Source organism: Grosmannia clavigera, assembly GCF_000143105.1.
Source record: "Grosmannia clavigera kw1407 unplaced genomic scaffold GCSC_113, whole genome shotgun sequence".
Lineage (NCBI taxonomy): Eukaryota > Fungi > Ascomycota > Sordariomycetes > Ophiostomatales > Ophiostomataceae > Leptographium > Leptographium clavigerum.
In genome coordinates, this window is record NW_014040831.1 from 2,708,817 (window position 1) to 2,727,031 (window position 18,215).

The window sequence follows — 18,215 nt, forward strand, 5'->3', positions numbered from 1 at the left end:
GTACTCCGTATATGTCTGTGTAATGTGTTTATACGGAGTACCTTTGTTTATATATGTGTTCGTATATTATCTATATATATCTATATATCTATATATATTATGTATATCTTTCTATACATGTATTTATGTACATATTTGTACATGTGACTGTGTGTCTGAACAAGTACCTGTGTACATGTGCCTCGTGTTTATGATGTACCTTTGTACATGTGTCTGCCTGTCTACATGCCCTACTCTGGGCTCTCTGCCTTGAGCGGCCCGAAGACGGTGGTCCAGAGTTCGCTGGCCTCGCCGAGGGTGTAGGTCAGCGTGAGGGCGTCCATGCCGGCGTCGGGGCCACCGGCCATATGGTCGAGCTGCTCGATGATACTGTTGAGGCTGATAGCCTTGCCAAGGGCCTGGGTGGCGCCGGCCTCGAGCTGGACGTGGACGATGTGGATGTGAAAATGGTAGTAAGTCGGCTGGTAGTGGACATAGAGCTTGAGCTGGTCGGGCTCGAGGCCGGCGTAGACGCCGACGGCGGCATCCACCAGGCAGGCACGCATGCGGCGCAGCCAGGGCACGTGGTGCTTGCGCAGGTCGCGCAGGCTCCAGAGATCGCGGCGCTCGACGATGGCGAGCAGATGCAGGGCCTCGACCGTGCGGCGGTCCCAGTTGAGGTCGGGCAGCAGCAGGAAGCCCTCGAGCGGCTGGGCCCCGTAGGGCGTGCGATAGATCACGTCCTCAGCCTCACGACGACCCTCGATGATGTTGAAGACCCAGCCGAGCCGGCCGGCGTCGCGCTGCGCCTGCACAAACGGCCGCACGCGGTCGCGGTACAGCGCCGCCGTCTCCGTCACCAGTCGCACGCCCTGTCGGCTGTACTTTTTCACGTGCTGTGCCGTGCAGGGCCAGATGAGATTAATCTTGAGCGAGGGGGTGGCGGCGCCGAACGAGGCCGCAGCTGTCCCTGTTTCTCCTGCTGTCTCTGTTGCCTCCTCAGGCGCTCTCTCCCCCGCCAGATACCAAAAGTAGACGTCGTTGGCGCCCAGGTTCTTGAGCCAGCCCAGGCTGCCGGCCACAGACCCTAGGTACTCGGGCGCGGTCGGAAATGGCGCCCGCTCCAGCGTCAGAAGTGCCGGCTGCCCGTCTATAGCACCGTACAAAGTCGTACGGCGACCGGCCTGGTCTGCATGCGGGTTAGTCCTGGCATACGACGCGGCAATGCTGCTGTGAACAGCAGGCTCGCTTCTCACCTTGGTTCAGCGTCCGCTCGTATTGAAACTTGGGGACCAGCACTTCTGCTGCCGTCGAGTCTGCCATCGTTCTGGTTCAATATAAGTCGGGTTTTATTTGTTTTGTCACGAATGAAAGCAGTCAGTATTGTACGGGCAAGAGTTCCATACAAGAAGCTTTTCGTTAGCACCCCCGCCTTTGGGCTAACCCCACATTGTCCAAATGCGTCGGATCACGTGTTGATCTGAGGTGGGGCAGCGACTGCCAGAATTATACTTCGTAGATCTAGCAAGTTACTGCCAAGTCTGACTTGATAAAATTCCAGACAAATTTCATTTTTGTCAATATGACATCGTAGTACTCCGTACTCTGTAGGCTTAGTCCCGTAAAGCGAATTTATAACAGAGCATTGCTAGCTTTGCAGAGTCCTAACGCATAGCACCCACTGTCGGAATGATTTCTGTCTGCATCTACTCTTCTCCACTTCAGCCTCGCATTCTGGCCCCCATTACTTCTCGACTTCTTCCGGCACCTTCAGACTGGCCGCGAACTCGTTCAGCGACACGCTCTTCTCCACGAGCCCGCCGCCGGACGCGACCCGCGCCAGCGTCCAAACCTCTGTCACGCCCAGGCTGGCGAGGTAGGCCAAGCCGCGCCGATAGTTGGTGGCCACGTGACCAATGCCGTGGCTGTCGTCCGACATGGTGAAGCGACCGCCCATGCGCAGCCAGGCCTCAGCGATGGGCCGCGCCGGGTACGGCTCTTCCAGGCCCTTGCGCAGCGCCGACGTGTTGCACTCGAGCCAGCCGCCAGCCGCCGCCACCGCCCGCAGATTGCGCTCGATCGCCGGCCACACGGCGCCGCCCCAGGCCGCACGGCAGTCGCGCGCCGGATCGGCGCTGAGCAGCCGCACGAGGTCAAAGTGCCCGACCACGCGTGGCCGCAGCGCCTGTAGCATCGCCAGCTGCTGGTCGTAGTAGTCCAGGTAGAGGGCGGCCTCGGGATCGGCTACGACCTTCGCCTTGACCTCGGCCGAGAGGCTATCCACAGACAGCGCCTTTTGCTGACTCGTCTTGACGGCCCGCGCATACGACGCCTTGTCGTAGTCGATCGGCACGCCGTCTGCCCCGACGTGGTGCACTGACCCTACAAAGTAGTCCAGCTCCGGCCGCGCCGCCAGCGCCTGCACGCGCACCCCGTCGTCCGCTGCCCCGTGGATCCACTCTGCCTCAAAGCCGACCAGGATCGTGATCCGGTCCGCGTACGCCTCGCGCAGACGCAGCGCCTCGCATACGTAGTCCTCAAAGAGCCGGTCCAGCGCTACCAGAGACGCCTGCAGGTCCTCGCCTTTCTGTTCCGTGTGAGCGAGTGCAAGACGACGGAGCAGCACCAGAGATGACCAGACACACCTCTTCCGGATACAGATCCTCCACGTGTACTCGCGGCATGTGCTCGCTCATGCCGAGCGTGCGGAAGCCCAGCACAATGGCTTGCTGCACTACCTCCTCCAGCCGATCGACTGCATGGCCGCAGAACTGCCCCGAGTGCGAGTGCATCGTGAACGCCATCTTGGCCTTATCGATTGTCAATCCGCTTCCGGGCCGTTGTCCTGTCAGCCTTCAACCTGCCGTCTACCGTCCTGTATCAATAGACGGAAAGGGCCGGCCGCAAGGGAGAGGAGAGGGCGGACACAAGACAGCGCTGATACCATTTGTTTGTAAAGGCCGACAAGCTTGCACGAATCGGCAGCCTCCCATTCGTCACGTTGTAGCTGTGCTCCCAGGTGGGGTCGACGACAGGACCAGCAGGCGCGTTACTAATCATAAACTTCGTACTCCGTAGAGCCTTCAGTATGGCCGTTATCTATATCTAATATGCGTGCTCCAGGCAAATTTACTTTTACCATACGCTATGCAGCGACTCTTTTCCATGCTGTGACCAAGGCGAACATCCTTGAATAGGGCATGTCTTCACTTTCCCGTCCTTCGCTAATATTTGGAGCCTAAAAACAGAAAACAAGCCAACAGCCAGAATAAGTCTCCATGGCGATGCACACCAGGAGCAAGACAGAAAACACGCCCAGTTATATGCAATCCAATACAGCAATGCGATCCTCAAACCAGTATTAAGTATAAGCAACAAGGTAGAAACGACATGGTTTTGACCTGCGGCCACATTATTGGGACTAGGAGGTTCAATCAAAGAAAGAGTGAAATCGACGTTGCTCGCTTGCTCAGGGTATATGCTCGGGGTTGTTTCGTTTGATGGCGCGCCTACCAGTCCATCCAGTCATCATTGCGTCTTCTCGTCAGCGTCTCCAGTTTCCCTGGAGCCGCCGTTCCCCTTGGCTAGTTCATGCCAAGGTCATCTCGGCGTCGATGGCTTGTATGCCGGCTTCGGCGAGTCTTCGTCCATGTCTTCAATGCCTTCGTCCACCTCGATTGCCACCGTAGCATCAGCTGCGCCAGTAGCAGCCGAAGGAAGTGCATCTTTCGCAACCGAGAGGCCTTTGCGCATGTGCTGCGGTCGGAAGCTTCTCGACTTGGGCGGCTCGACCGACTGCTTGAGAGCATCGGGGTCCTCCTTCTTGATGCGCTCCATTTCACGGTCCGCCAACTCTTTCGTTGTGGCCAGCCGGTTCTTCACTTTTTCGATCTCGTCGAAACAGTCTCCATCCCGCAAGAATTGGTGTGCTGCGTGCTCGCATGTTGACTGCACAAACTCTAGCCCCTTGTCAAGCTCGTCATACACATCCGGTGCCTGAGGCCCGCCTGCAAGCGACGAGCGCCCGGCTCTTGAAAACATCGGCCGGCCGCCTGTCGCGGCTCCTGGGCCCCGCATGTGCCGCGTGCTGACGTAGTTTAGCTTCAGCAAAGACTCATCGGCAGCTGAAGGGGCAGCTGCCTTGATGATATAGTCCTGTCCATTTCCCGTGGCAGCTGCCTGGGCAGCTGCGGCATTTTTGTCGTCGTCCACATCGGGCACTTCTAGGTCGGCCAAACGCTTGATTTGCGCCACTTTGGCAGCCATCTTGGCCTTGCGCATCATGTTTCGTGACGCAGAGACAAACTTGACAAGCTCTTCAAAGAATGACTGCACGTAGCTGTCATAATAGACAATGATCATGCTGCGGGTGCGGTACTTGCTGGGACCTTTCTCAGCACTCGCAATGGAGTCGCTCCGCCTATCGCGCTTGCGCAAGGTAGCACGTGCCTTGGCCTGCGCTACTTTCATCACCTGGTTGGTCTGGTGCTGAAGAGCCGAGACAGCTGTGAGGTCGCCAGGCACCTTGAAATGCGGCGCTAATGGGGACCTGGGCTTGACATCGGCATCAGCACCGGTATCGACGTCCACGTGCGGTCCGGCTATGGGGCCTTTATCTTCGCCCCATGCTGCCGCTTCGTTGTTTGGCTTCAAAGACTCGGTGGACCCCTTGTTGCGGATGGATTTGGTGCGGCTGGGACTTGATGTTGGGGAGAGCTCGAGCTCGACGCGTGCGAGCTCTAGCTGACGCTGGTCGATCTGCCCTTTCAGCTCGTCCAGGCGCTTGACCCAGTCTGGGACATTGGCGATAAGACCTTTGATGGCATCCATGGCCAAGTCCTCCTCGAGTTCTGGGCGGCCGCCTCGGACACCAAGAGAGGAGCGGGCTGGGAGGGTCTGAATCTTGGGAGATATGGCTGCAAATGGCACGCCGGGTGAAGATCACCCAAACGTGACAGTGCGGTGGTGGGCGGTCAAGTCAAGAAGAGGTGAGGGCAGGAAGAGATCGTTTTACTCGTAGCCGGCAGATCAGAGCGGCACCATGACCTTTCCGAAGGGACTCGCAGCGATAGTGTTGCGTGCGCTCGGTGTTAAAGAGACAGGAAACAGGTCAGTGTCGGGGGTAGAACGAGTGAGGTGAGGCGAGCTTATGGACCCTCTTGGCTTGGTCCTGGTTTCGGTGTCTTTTGTCGGCTAGGATCTCCACCGGTTCGGAGGAGCTGAGGACTGAGAGGAGACGACAGAGGTGTATTGGAAGAGTAAAGACGAGGAGAAAAGGGAGGATCAACCAAGCATTAAAAACAAGATGTACATGTCTCCACCTAGTTTTTAAGTTGAGCACAGGATAGCGTGTTTCGACGGCTAGACGTTGGTAGCGCGAAGGGAAGAAGAGGACGAGAAGCTTTTATGGCTTAGCGTCGCGTAGAGCCAACATGTAATACAGCGTAAACGGAGAAGCGGAACGGAGTGTGCGGGACGGATGAGACGGAAGGGTATGACGAATTGTCCGAGCAAGTATGGGACCGGTAGTGGGTTTGGTGTTTTGAGGGTCTTGTAGAATTGGGATTTGAAATGAGGAACAGGGAACAAGATAGAGAACAGAAAACAGCAGATGGGCTGCAGGGTAAAAGTAGCCAAGAGCGGAGCGGGCGAGAAGGATTTCTGGCCAAGCGCGGCAGGTGTCAAAGGGACAAAAGCCGACGACAGGCAGAAACGGCAAGATGAACGTGAGATGGACAAAACAGGCAAGAGACAATAAAACAGGCAGGGACAGAAGGAGGCAGCTAGCTGATTAGGAGCCGACGAGGGAATTGGAAAGGAAACCGAGGCAAAAGAGGAAAGAGGCGAGTGGAGCAGCCAACAACAACGAAATCTACTCCGTACACAACAGCGGTACTAAGATACATAGTATGTGAAAACAGCGCAGGGGGGGAGCGAGGAAAAAGAGGGGAACGGACCGGAGAGAGAAAGGGAGAGAGAAAGCGAATGAGGCGCTCGTGTTCGGACGAGATGCATGCAACTGGTCGGGAACTTGTAGAACGTTACGGAGTATAGAGCACGGAATAGATTGCATGCGGCCTACATAGTACTTGCCTTTTTGGCGTGTATCTTTAAAACTGCGGGACAGGTTGAGGGGGGAAGGAGCGGGCGGAGAAGAGGGCTAATCGCCGCGATTACGGAATACATACACAGTAGTGAGTACTCGTACTATCGTACATTGAAGCCAGGCAGCAGAGCACCGCCTTTTTTCGCGTCTTCTCGACGGGCGGAAGTGAAGATTCCTTTGAGGCACAGCGACATGCTGCCGTGCTATTCTGTACGACGTACGCGCACGACCGATATGCCGTGCGTGCTGGGCATTGCCTGCGATGCTCGGACTGGCTGGTTCTGCCATGCCCACCGGCCACTGCCACACCATGTCTCATCGCGACCAGAGTTGCAGCGGTCCGACGTCACACTGCGATGGAACATACATGCTATGTCGTACCCACGCCTTCGTCGACGAGGGGCAGGAGTCCGATACGACACACGCGGCATAGAAGACGACTCTCCATTTGTGGGATATCTCATGATGTCGAATGCAGCGCGGAAGTCTGCACCCTACAACAGAGTACTCGCACGCTGTAGGCACAATCGGCCTCTCTCGTATCTGACATTCGGCGCCAGAAGAGGTAGAGGTGTGGCAGATCCTGCCGTTTCGACCAGGGGGCCGTGGCAGCGAGGCCTTTCCGTTTGGGGACGCTCTCCACTCGCGGGCCCTGGCCAGCAGCAATATAACAGTGAGATACTATGTAGAAGCTGGCAGGCAGCCTGTCGGAGCATGGACAAACTCGGTCGGGGTCGGGGTCGGGGCCAAGGCTGGCAAAGATGAAGCACAGACGTTGGGCAGTATTTGCCCAACCTGACCGTTTTGTTTCTACGACGTACGAATACTCCGTACCCGTACGGAGTATGGAGTAATACTGCTGTGATCCTTGTGGATGGGCTGTTTTGGATTCTGTTCTCGCCCGCTCTCTCTGTCGCATACCTCCTCTCGTATCTTTGTGGCATGACGCTCCACTTGGCGAAGCGCAAAACACCACCCGGCCATACAGAGCATCCGATGGGGGGGGGGCCAGACCAACCTGATTGCTCAGGCTGTGCCCACAGGGGGGGATAACGTGCGGTGAGACACGTATCTTACTACATAGTATGTATCTCGCATATCCTGTGCTCATGTGCCCTGCGTGCATCGCTCATGCAGGCGGCCGCATGATGAGAGCGCAAGCAGAGGTTACGAGCGGAGGTCAGCGGAAAAACTCCATTTTTCTTCTTTTCTGCACTTGATCCCCACCAGGAGATCCTAGACTAAGAGACGGGCTAGGAGACTAACTAAGAGGACCGTTCCGCGTGTAACGGCCGCGGAGTGCTCCTTACGATACGAGTAGAGAAAGCAGACGCTCTGCTGAGCGTGCGAGTGTGAGGGGGGAAAAGAAGAAAAAAAAGAGAAAAAAGCACGAGCCCGGGTACTTTGACCTTGGTCGGCCGCGGTCCGAAGGATCCCCGGCAGGAAGAGACAGAAAGGGATAGAAGGGCCGAGCAGAGCAGACCAGGTCGGTCTGCATCAATAATTACACGTAAAATACTCCGTATAGTATTAAGTATCGAATCTGCGCGGGTACTCTGTACTACATCGCATGTATGGTTCTCGCCATGCTCGCCGTCGGGAACGGGCGCAGAACAGTTCCCATTTTGGCATGAGATCTGGGGAACGCTTTGGCAGTCTGAGAGAACAGAGCGTGCGTACGTCGTAAATAGATGGGCAAAGAAGCCGGGCGAGCGGAGTGCCGGAATAGATAGAAGCTTCCCCGATGATCGTCGTCGACCGCACTATACTCTGTCGAGGGCGAGGAGAAGAGTCGGGCCAGGGCAGAAGAACGATGAGCGCGTGGAAGGGAGGGGGGCAATTGCGTCGTAGACATTGGCATCAAGTCGGTAAGTGGTTCGGGGGCCTACGGAGGAGTACGGAGCACGAGAGGTGACCGCCGAGGTCACCCCTTTTTCGGGGTGTTTTTTTAATTCATTTTTAATTCGTTCTGAAAGTCTCCCCTGTCCCTATCTCGTGCTGTGAAAAATCGGGGCCTCTTTTTTCCAGGGCTGTCGCATGGCAAAAAGATTGCCGCCAAGCCAGCCGACTGGCCGTGGCAGCCATTAGCGGCATCGCACATCGATCGCTTCTCGTATTGTTGATGGAGACGGTTCGGCCAGGTACGGAACGGAGTACTTCGTACAGAGCAATAAAAATCTTGTTTTTTTTTTCGTGCAATAATACAGAGACTCTTGTTCTCGGCTGTGGGCACGTTCGCTTGCTCTGCCGACCGGCTCTGCTCGTGCTACGTCGAACTCTGTCCGTCGTGCTCTCCTCTCCTGTTGGCACATCGGCTCATCGCCGCAGCAGTCTGTGCAGAGGCCAAGACGCCTGCAGCAACGCTGCATGCGACGCTGCGTGCTCCTCCTGCTGATTCAGCCAGTAGTAAGGAGCGGTACCAAACTTCTGTCTGCTCTCTGACCTTTTGCTATTTCCGCAATTGTTGCCATCTGTGCCATCTGTGCAATCTCTGCCATCTCTGTCATCTGCGACCGTTCTTGTCATTCTGTCGATGCTCTGTGCTCGCTCCCCTTACTTGATCCCCAGACCCAGCCGGCCGACGAGCGCGTCCACTGCCTCTGCCTCGGCCGAGCCCCAGTCGGTGCCTTTCAGCGCGTCGAACTGCCCCAACTGGGCATTCTGAGCCGCAACCAGCCCCCCCCCTCGGTCCTCGTTTTCGCTTGGGCTGCGCTCCAGCCTCAGCCCCAGCTCCAATCCCAGTCCAAGACCCCACAGCTCATCAACGACGGCATTTCGGATGCGTGGCCACGGATGGCGGAGAAGGGCCGCCAGCCTCTGTCGGGCGACTGGGCCGGCCGAATCTGCAGTCTCTGCAGTCACCGCAGCCACGGCCCCGTACACCTTGATGCACGCCTCCAGCTTGCGCACGCTGCCCGCCTTTTCAGCCGCCAGGTACACCTGTCGGCAGAGCGCTGCCAAATGACTGTCGCTGTCATCCTCGCCGACAGACCGGCCAAAGACACCGCTGTAGAAGAGAAAGGCCACGATCTCGAGCGTCGGCACCACGATGCGGTCGGGCGGCACCGGGACCTTGGGCTTCCCCGTTGTCGTCGTCGTCGTCGTCGTCGTCGTTCCTCCAGGCAGATTCCGCAGCAGGGACAGCCATATCAGCCGTCTCTTCCGCCGCGTCGCCGCCGCATCTCCCTGGCCCACGTAGTCTACCAACGCTGCCCGGCTGGCAATCACCAGCTCCTCGTTGCCCGTGTCGGCCGACGTGACGTAGCCGCGCATCAGGGCTGCCATCCACTGCACGGCTGCAGCTGTGTCGCCCGTCTTGCCCGCTGCTGCTGCTGTTGCAATGGGTCCCAGGCTGCCGGCCTCTGCCTCGTCCCACAGCCCCAGCAGAGTGCGGAAGTAGGCCTGCGACGAGAACGTCAGCGACAGCAGCCGGCTGCTTGCCGGCTCGCCCAGAGCCAGTGCCAGCGTCGGCTGGGCCGCGGTGCGCACCCGGTCGAGCTTCTCGGCCGCCAGCCGGAGGACGCGCAGGAAGAGGAGCGATCCCGAGGCTGCTGTCCCGCTGTCGGCCACCAGCTCCTGGCCCCAGAGCGCCTGTGTTGCTCGCAACGCCTGCAGCCGCACGTGCGACCCGACGTCGCCGCGCGCGCATCCGTCGTGTAGTCGTCCAGGCCGGCGGCCAAGATGGTGCGGAACCGTCCGGGGTTGGCTGTCGCTGTCGCTGGTGCTGGCGCTGTCATCATCAGCACTGCCGGGCTCTGGGCCAGTGCTTGTAGCAGGGACACGCGTGCCTCGATCGACCTGTCCGAGGCCCAGCGGTCGAGGATGGCACGGCTGATAGGGTCCTCGTCACTGGTGTCGCCGAGTGCCACCAGCGGGTACGCCTTGGTCAAGGCGAAGACGAAGCCCGACCCGCTGCTTCCTCGGCTTGTCGACCGGGCCGCGGCTGTCTTGGACGTCAGAGTAGCCGCCGGCTGTCGGACGGTGGCGGCCCACGAACAGACGAGCTCGTGACGGGCTGCGGTCGAGAACAAGACCACCAGCAGGATCAGAGCCGCGTCTGATGCGGCATCAACCACCTCGGGCTCCCGTCGGGCTAGCCAGACGTCGGAAAGCAGCGATGCAGCCAGATCTGTAACGGTACGGATGTCGTCCTGTGGGGCGAGAGTGCCAGTCAGAGCTTGCACCACCTGGCCGAACGCGGTTGCAGGCACATGGTTGGCCTCGGAGACGAGCTCAGGACCAGATATGAGAGCTGCCTTCGTTTCTTTGTTGCCGTCGTTTGTGCTGGTGGCTTGCAACACCGGAAAGGACGAGACAATCAGCCGGCTGGAGGCCTCGGCCAGCAGTTCGAGCCGTCTGGTTGTAGTAGCCAGCGCCAGAATCTTGCAGCTCTGCAGAGCCCGGTGCAACAAGCAAATTGTTTTCTGACACACGCCGGGGAGTTCGACCAGCGTCTGTGCAGCCTGAACCAGAGCGGGAAACGTGTCCAGGACGGCAGCGAGCGCGAGCAGCAGGCCGTGACGCTCCTCCACCTGGCGAGGCTGCAGCTTGGTGATGCGTTCGGTGAGCATACTGGCCGTCCCAAGGAAGTTGCAGAGAGTAGGTCCATCAGCGGCGAGCCGCTGAGCAATGTGACCAAAGGCGGTGGCCGCACCGCGTCGAGCAGCCGCATCGCCAGCGTCACCGACACCGCGCCAGCCGAGCAGCTCGTCGCGCAGGGCGCTGCCGTAGGGGTCGCGGGCGAGGGCAGCGGCCTGCAAGGCGACATCGGCAACGGCACGGCTGCGCAGAGCAACGGCGTGATAATCGACGGCCAGGACGAGAGCGATACCGGCGCAGACAGTGTCGGGATGACGGCCAACGAGCTCCTGCAGGGCGGCCGAGCTGCCGCGGCGAATGTTGCCAGCCGGGTCCAGACAGGCAGCCACGACGAGGTCGGTGGCCAGTGGCTGCAACACTGCCAGCGGCTGCAGCTCGGCCGTGGTGTAGCGGCGGGCCAGCGCCCAAACTCCAAAACAGGCGGCGTCGCGCACGTTGGTCCCCGTGGCGCTGCCCGAGACGCTGCGCCGCTCAAAGGCCAGTCCGACCTGCAGCGACGCCACGATGGCCGGCAGGACTGCCAGCGGTGGTGATCGTCGGTACAGCAGGTGTGCCAACGTCAACATCAGCCCGTGCCACTCCAACGGATCAACTGCCGTCAGGTCGCGGCCGCCAGAGCCTGAGCCCGAAATTGACCCCGGAAGCCTTAGCACGTTGCGCTCCAGACCCTCCAAAACTGCGTCGATCACCTGTGCCGCCATGTCCGCGTCCAGCTGCAGCGCAATCACGCTCAACGCCTTGCTCGCTGCAAACCGCACTGGCGTGTCGTTATCTGCTAGCCGGTCCAGCAGATAACCGATGGTCGTCTCGATGATCGCGTCGCCCTCGCCCTCGCCCGCTTGGCCGGCTGCTGCCAACTGGATGTACCGCACCGCAATCGCTCGCACCGCCTTGATCATCATCTTGCGTGCCAGTGCCGATGACCGGATCGCCACAAAGACCGCATCATCCCGCAGAGACACGTCCGCATCCTGTCCCTCGGACTCGGCCACCGCGTGCACCGCTGCAAAGATGGACGCCAGCGCGTCGTCCATGTCCGAGGCACCCGCCGCAGCCGACAGGATGCCGGCCAGAAATGAGAGCGTGCCAATGTAGTAGTAAGAGGGCCGCCTGGAAGTCGGTGTCTGCATCTGTGCGCCCAGCGGTCGTAGAGAGTGCAGCGCCCATAGGATCAGAGCATGACGCACCCCGAGCTCCTGCATGTCCCGTCGCATGGCTACCCGCACAAGCAACGCCCGGGCAGCATCCTGCTCCTTTCCCGGAGCTGCCAGGTAGCCGATCGCCAGAGGGAGTACACGAACGGTAATGGAGGGCAGTAAACGGCTGCTGTTGCTGTTGCCATTGCCTTGATCACCGCTCGGCCAGACGAACCCTTCGATCGTCGCCGACTCGTCGCCCTCTTCGTCGCCAGCCCGCCCAGTCGAGATCGTTGAGAGATCAAAGGGAGCCAGGAAGAGCTGTGCCAACCAAAGCAGCACCACGTACCGCTCCTCCCACGTCCACCGGCCCTCGCCGTCCTCGCCGCCGCGCCTCTCCTGCGCTTCCAGCGCCCCCAGCAGACGCTCCAGGTACCGCGTCTCCACCGGCAAAAACCCGACCACCACCTTCTCTCCACGCACCTTGCAAAACGTGTACAGCAGCCGAGCCACGGCCGCCTGAAGCGACATGACCAGCGACGTCGGCGACGACGACGACAGCGGCGCCTGTGCCTTTGGTGCCTGTGCCACGCATCCCAGGAATGCATCCGCCAGCTCCGGCAGCCATCGGGCGAGATAGCCGTCCAGGAGCTGTGGCAGCTCTTGGAACTGGTCAATCAGCCCAATCAGATGGTACGCCTCGCGGGCACGCACATGGGTCCGGAGCGTGCTGTCTGTCTCTGTCTTCTTGCTGCCTGGGCGCCGCAGGAACGAGCCCAGCGCTCCGTCGAATTCGCTCAGCAGGTCATTGGATACTTTCTGCAGACGGACGTCTGCATCTTCGTCGGCGGCATCCATTTTGGGCGGGGAAAGAGACAGAACGGCGATTCTCGGACAGGCAGCTGCGAGGTGGATGTCTCCTGCTAAGTGCGTTTCTACAGCACTGCACGTGACATTGAAGTTTGGAGGCATCCAGAACTATTAACTTCTGAAGCTCTGTTAATTTGTGGCTCTCCGCTACTCTTGCCTTGCATTCTCACCTCGTCTGGCAGTTTCACGACACATTGTACGATAATACATGCTTTGAACACTTCCCATCACACTGCAAAATATCCGCAATGTGGCTGCGAGTAGGCAGTGCTGCATCGCCAGCACAGCCAGGCCGTTATTGCGTTGAATCCTATTGGCCGCTTCGGGTTGCCGACTCAATATCTCACAGGCCCAAGTCCCGCATTTTCTTGCCTTGCCCCTCATCCCTCTATCTTCGTCATTCAGATCTTTGATCCTCATACTTTAAAATATCTCTGAAGCCAAAACGGCAACCCAAGATTGTCGCAAACTCAGAATGGCGTCCCGCCCAAATGAAGTGCGCACTCTCGTTGCAAGAGTTGGACTCTTTATTAGCTCCGACAAACAAACCAGAAACGCAAAGATCAAGAGGCGCGCAAATAGCGGCAGAAAAAGAAGCAGCAGCGCTGCGTGCCTTGTCCCAGTCCATGGTCGAAACGTTCGCTGATAACGCCAAACTCTCATAGGTTCTTGAAGCTGCTACACTGTCCCCTGTTCTCTCTCCGGACAACTACAACCAACTTTTTCGAGCATTTGTCAACAAAATTGCTTCTGGCACTAGCAACTCGGAATTTCTCGATCCCCGCTTTCTTGTTAGTTTCAACCGAATGCTTTACTGTCCGCAGCTTTCTGCCGTAGGCACGGATCTTCCGTTTGGAAGCGCCATGTAGTCCCTAAAGAGCCGACTCAAGACTGTTGTTGACGCTGCCCAAGAGGCCGATCAATACCGGCTGATTCGAACGCTTTCGATCATCCTGGACTGCATGCGCGAGGCCGGCGTCTGAGACATCAGCAGGAAAGAGCTGATCAAACCATTGGACGACCTTCTTCATAAGTCAGAATCCAGCGAAGAAATGCGTCTTGCTCAGGCCTCCAAGTATGCCCGCAAAGCACTGGCCTTGCTGCCCAGCGATGAGAGCCTGTGGAAGACTCTTGCAAAAGATATATACACAATCGTACAAGGCAGCGCCAAAGTTGCTGGTTCTGTTTCGACTCTGGATCCTTCCAAGCTCCTCGAAGGTCTTGAAACCTGGGCGCAACTACCACAGTTGGTACAGTCCATCATAGACGTTGTCGACCGGCTTTCAAGTCTGAGAGCTGGTTTTAAATCCGTTTTCAACAATGGAAAAGGCGTAAAGAAGCCACCTCGGTGGTACTTTGCACTTCGCTACACCGACATGATGCTTCAGAATAACTGCCCCAAGCTACTCAAGTCCCTTCTTAGGATCCGGAACTCAGATGTCAATCAAATGGACATTTTCTGTGTGGACTCTGTGTACAGCTGGAACAAGCTGTCGCCTCTAGAGCCTTGTCTTGAGGAATTGAAGTCGTTTCTGATTGAGAAAGGCAAAGACGCCAATGAAGCTCTTGTCAAAGAATGGGTTGCCTTGTAACGGGTGCTAACCTACCCGAAAATCCGAAGTCGTCTCCCTTGGGCTGGGGCAGCCGCCAATTTCGCACCACAATTGACATCATAGAAGTTCCAGCCGATGAAGGTCGAGGCGGCCTTGTGAACAAAGCTTGGATGAGCTGTTCCCAGGCACACATATTCTATGCGGACCATGCAATACAGCTTCGGTACGAGCACAAGGCTCTGGGCCTGCTCAAAATAAAACGGTTCAATGGAGACAGCTTGCTCATGGACAAGTGCTATATCAACCTGTCTATTGTGCAATCGAGCGATGCGCAGAAGGCAGAGAGCACTGACTTCCCAATTTCAATCTCTAGGCGCTGGGGTATCAGCGGTGCTCCGGAAGCAGAACAGATGTCGTTGTCCAATATTTTCATAAAAACAAAGAAATCATCATCTGCTGTCATGCAAAGACAAGGATCTCTGGATCGCAGGCGAATTCTCATTCGTGGACAGGCTGGCGTGGGTAAGAGTACGCTCTGCAAAAAAATGGTCTACGACTTCATACATGAAGGGATGTGGAATGATGTTATTGACCGCAATATTTGGATCCCGCTGCGAGAGCTTGAAAGCAATGGGAATGTTCAGCCACAGGTTCAGCAGCTGCTTGGAGTTAAATACTTCAGTGGGGCGCGCGACGGGCATATTCTTGCTAAAGCCTTTTTCGAGACATCTCATGCCGACCCAAACAAGACATTTTTCATCCTAGATGGTCTCGACGAGGTGTACAGCGAAGTTGATGGCAGAAACGAGTTGTTGCTGAAGCTTTTGAACCGACCGCTGGCTATAATAACATCCCGTCCATCCGGCATCAAACGAACTCATATTAAAGATATCGATTTGGAATAGAAACAGTCGGATTCTATCCTGCCCAGGTCAAAGAATACGTCAACGCCATCGCGTCAGATAAAGCAATTGAGATACAGGCCTTCGTCGATAACCACCAAACCGTTCAGGAACTTGCACGTATTCCTATCCAGCTGGATGCGATGTGCCACTGCCTCGGCTCAGAAGAATATGTTGGCCATGACATCAGCACAATGTCAGAACTCTACATCGCTATAACAGAGACACCGTGGCGCAAGGACACCATTCGTCTAGAGAAGTATCATCAACATAAGCCAGAGCGAATATCAACTGGTCAAGTCCGCCAGCTCACTGTTGCCAATCTCGAAAATACAATTCAATCCGAAAAAAACATACTACAACGTCTTGCTTTCAATGGACTCTGCAACAACACTATTGAAATTAGCTTCATCTACATGAAACCGTTTGCAGATTTGGGCACAAGTGCCTTCGGCGTATATAACCTGTTCAAGACATCGGTTCTTCGCACGGCCAACAAAGGACCCTTGACAAAACCGGAGACATCCAGCTATCATTTCATACACCTGAGCTTCCAAGAATTTTTCGCAGCACAGCATTTTGTAGAGCATTGGATATCTGAACAGGATTTTCCAGGGCTAGGCTACAGTGCCGATGAGTTTCTTCGCAAAAACAAGTACAACGCGCGGTATGATGTGTTTTGGCGATTTGTTCCTGGCTTACTTCAGGCCTTTTCGGACGACAAACAACTCATCCGGTGCTTTACGGCGCTTGAGAATGAGCTGCGTGATCTTCTTGGCCCTGCACACCAACGGCTGATCATGCTTTTCTTAAGCGAAGTCGCCTCGTCAGAAGGAAAGCAAGGCTTCGGTCAACTTCGAATGGAACTGGAATCTCGCTTGGGTGACTGGCTGGTTTTTGAAGCAAATTCCGATTGGGTTTATATCTCGCCGCCGACATGGACTTTCCGGATGGCATTGTTAAGGCTTGCATTCAGCAAAATTCAGACAATGCGCTCGGCGGGAATTTGATGAGATCATTTGGCGATAGACCAAGGATCGCTTCGGAATCTATAAAGTGGGCTGCATCGATGCTAAAAGGTGGCGTTTCCAGGGACATGAGAAGGATAATTCTGGGCATGATGCGGAAACCAAGTCTTACAGAGGATATTTTCCGAGAGGTCGAAAAATGCTTGAAAGATGGAGACAGATTTGTCAGAGCGAGTACACTCGGACTGTTGCTTCAACTGTCTGACGTATCAGTCGATCTTCTGCTAGGTGTGGTTACAATGCTAGGAGACGAAGACTACCTCGTCAGATCGGCAGCGGCTAAGGTCTTGGCAAATCAATTCCAGCTACCGCCTACTGGTGACAAAAAACCCACAACAGCATATCAAAGGCAGAAGCAGAACTTGCTAGACACACTCCGACAGGCATTAACCCTGTTGCTGGATGAGCAAACCACAGAGAGCAGGATATACACGATTAAGATCTTGAGTGGGACGTCAGGCCTACCCACAGAATCTCTCAAGGCTGTGGAAAAGCAAATGAACGACGACACCCTTTCTGTCAGGATAGCAGCTGCCGAAGCCCTATTGAAGTCAGAAGCTTTCATGAAGAAGAGCGTACAGGCCTTTGTTGGATGGCTACAGAGCCCAGAGAGCGATAATGTGGTAGCAGCGGCCAGTGCCTTTTGTTTGCCATTGTCTCTGCCAGACCACTTTCACCTGCCAGACGACATTCTAAAAGCCTTGGTAGTACTTCGACTTGGGGACCCGAAGAGCGAAGTCAGGAAGGCAGCATCCAGAGCCTTGGGACGGCAATCAGACCTGCCGGACGACATTTTAAAAGCCTTGGTAGTTCAACTCAGGGACCCAGAGAGCGGTATTAGGATGACAGCGTCCCTCGCCTTGAGCCATCAGCCAGCCCATTCAGACAATATTCTGCAGACCTTGACAGTTTGTCTTAGGGCCCCTAAGGACCCAATGGACCCAAGGGACCTAGGCCACTATTCCAAGATAGCAGCGGCCGATGCCTTAACAACTCGATTATACCTACCAGACGAGATTTTGAAAGCCTTGGCAAATATGCTTAGTGACCCGGAGATCGAACTTGGTATGGCAGCGGTCAGAGCCTTGGAATGGAAATCAGACCTGCCAGACGACATTATGAAAGCCTTGGTATTTCAATTTAGATGCCCAGAGAGCGATGTTAGGATGGCAGCGGCCAGGGCCTTAAGACGTCAGCCAGCCCTTTCGAACAATATATTGCAGGCATTGGTAGGTCTGCTTCAGGCTCCGGAGAGCGAAGCTAGGTTTGAGGCGGTTGAAGCCTTGACTGCTCAGACAGCCCTGCCAGAAGACATCTCAGAGACCTTGATAGGTCACTTTGAGGACCTTGAATCAACGTCAACAATCCAAAGTGATCGACAAATTAGCTAGGTCGCTTATGTACGCTACCAACAATAAGCGGTTTGCATTCCTGATTGCAACGCCCCGAGTTTTCAACATGTTCTACCGCTCATGTCTTGACTACGCCTTACTTGAGCACTTGGCTTGGTTTGTCGAGGGTGACCATTGCTGCATGAACATGTTTGGGCACCATACAAAGGTTCTCTTTGAGCAGCTCAAGAGCCTCATTCAGAAGACGCAGGCAGACATTGGCGTCCCCTGTCTCATTAACGGCAACAAATCTGTTACAGATATCACGGATGTGTCCGATGTCTACGTCGAAAACCCCCCCCCGATTCAGCTCAAGATTTCTATATACGGTAGCTACACCACCAAGGGCCCTGTCTCCAAAACAACTCTCTTATTGTCGGCTCTTCTTCTCCCCGTACTTTTCATTTTCCTCCAACCTTTTTTCTTCACTTGGCTAGAACGACTAGATAAGCAGCATGGCGCTCACGGATCTTCTCAGTAGCCATTAAGAGTTGTTCAGACGTCAACAAAGGAGCACTGTAGTAAGCATGAAGCGCTATGTAGCGCGCTAGATAGAAGGAGGGACAATTTTGGGGGTTTCTGTATTGTCTTTCTCCGTTTTTGTTAGGGGCCACGGTAGCATTCAAGGCCAGCTTTTCAGGGCTGGTACTC

At 56.2% G+C, this 18,215-nt stretch overlaps 4 protein-coding genes across 4 annotated transcripts; 1 reads left to right on the plus strand and 3 right to left on the minus strand.

Moving 5' to 3' along the window:
* Window positions 1-230: 230 nt before the first annotated feature.
* On the minus strand, window positions 231-2,783 carry CMQ_3688 (mRNA decapping hydrolase; the record flags this gene model as incomplete). The annotated part of the gene is made up of 4 exons (XM_014319626.1): window positions 231-1,168; window positions 1,236-1,306; window positions 1,728-2,566; window positions 2,625-2,783. 4 exons carry the CDS (start codon window positions 2,781-2,783, stop codon window positions 231-233), a joined length of 2,007 nt encoding a protein of 668 aa, XP_014175101.1.
* A 796-nt stretch (window positions 2,784-3,579) lies between these two features.
* On the minus strand, window positions 3,580-4,809 carry CMQ_3599 (uncharacterized protein; the record flags this gene model as incomplete). The annotated part of the gene is made up of 1 exon (XM_014319537.1): window positions 3,580-4,809. One exon carries the CDS (start codon window positions 4,807-4,809, stop codon window positions 3,580-3,582), a length of 1,230 nt encoding a protein of 409 aa, XP_014175012.1.
* A 3,829-nt stretch (window positions 4,810-8,638) lies between these two features.
* On the minus strand, window positions 8,639-12,678 carry CMQ_3949 (tubulin-specific chaperone; the record flags this gene model as incomplete). Its single annotated transcript, XM_014319887.1, has 2 exons — window positions 8,639-9,644; window positions 9,707-12,678. The coding sequence occupies 2 exons, from the start codon at window positions 12,676-12,678 to the stop codon at window positions 8,639-8,641; spliced, it is 3,978 nt and encodes a 1,325-aa protein (XP_014175362.1).
* A 1,064-nt stretch (window positions 12,679-13,742) lies between these two features.
* Window positions 13,743-15,148, plus strand: CMQ_4137 (pfs domain containing protein; the record flags this gene model as incomplete). Its single annotated transcript, XM_014320075.1, has 2 exons — window positions 13,743-14,129; window positions 14,312-15,148. The coding sequence occupies 2 exons, from the start codon at window positions 13,743-13,745 to the stop codon at window positions 15,146-15,148; spliced, it is 1,224 nt and encodes a 407-aa protein (XP_014175550.1).
* Window positions 15,149-18,215: the final 3,067 nt, after the last annotated feature.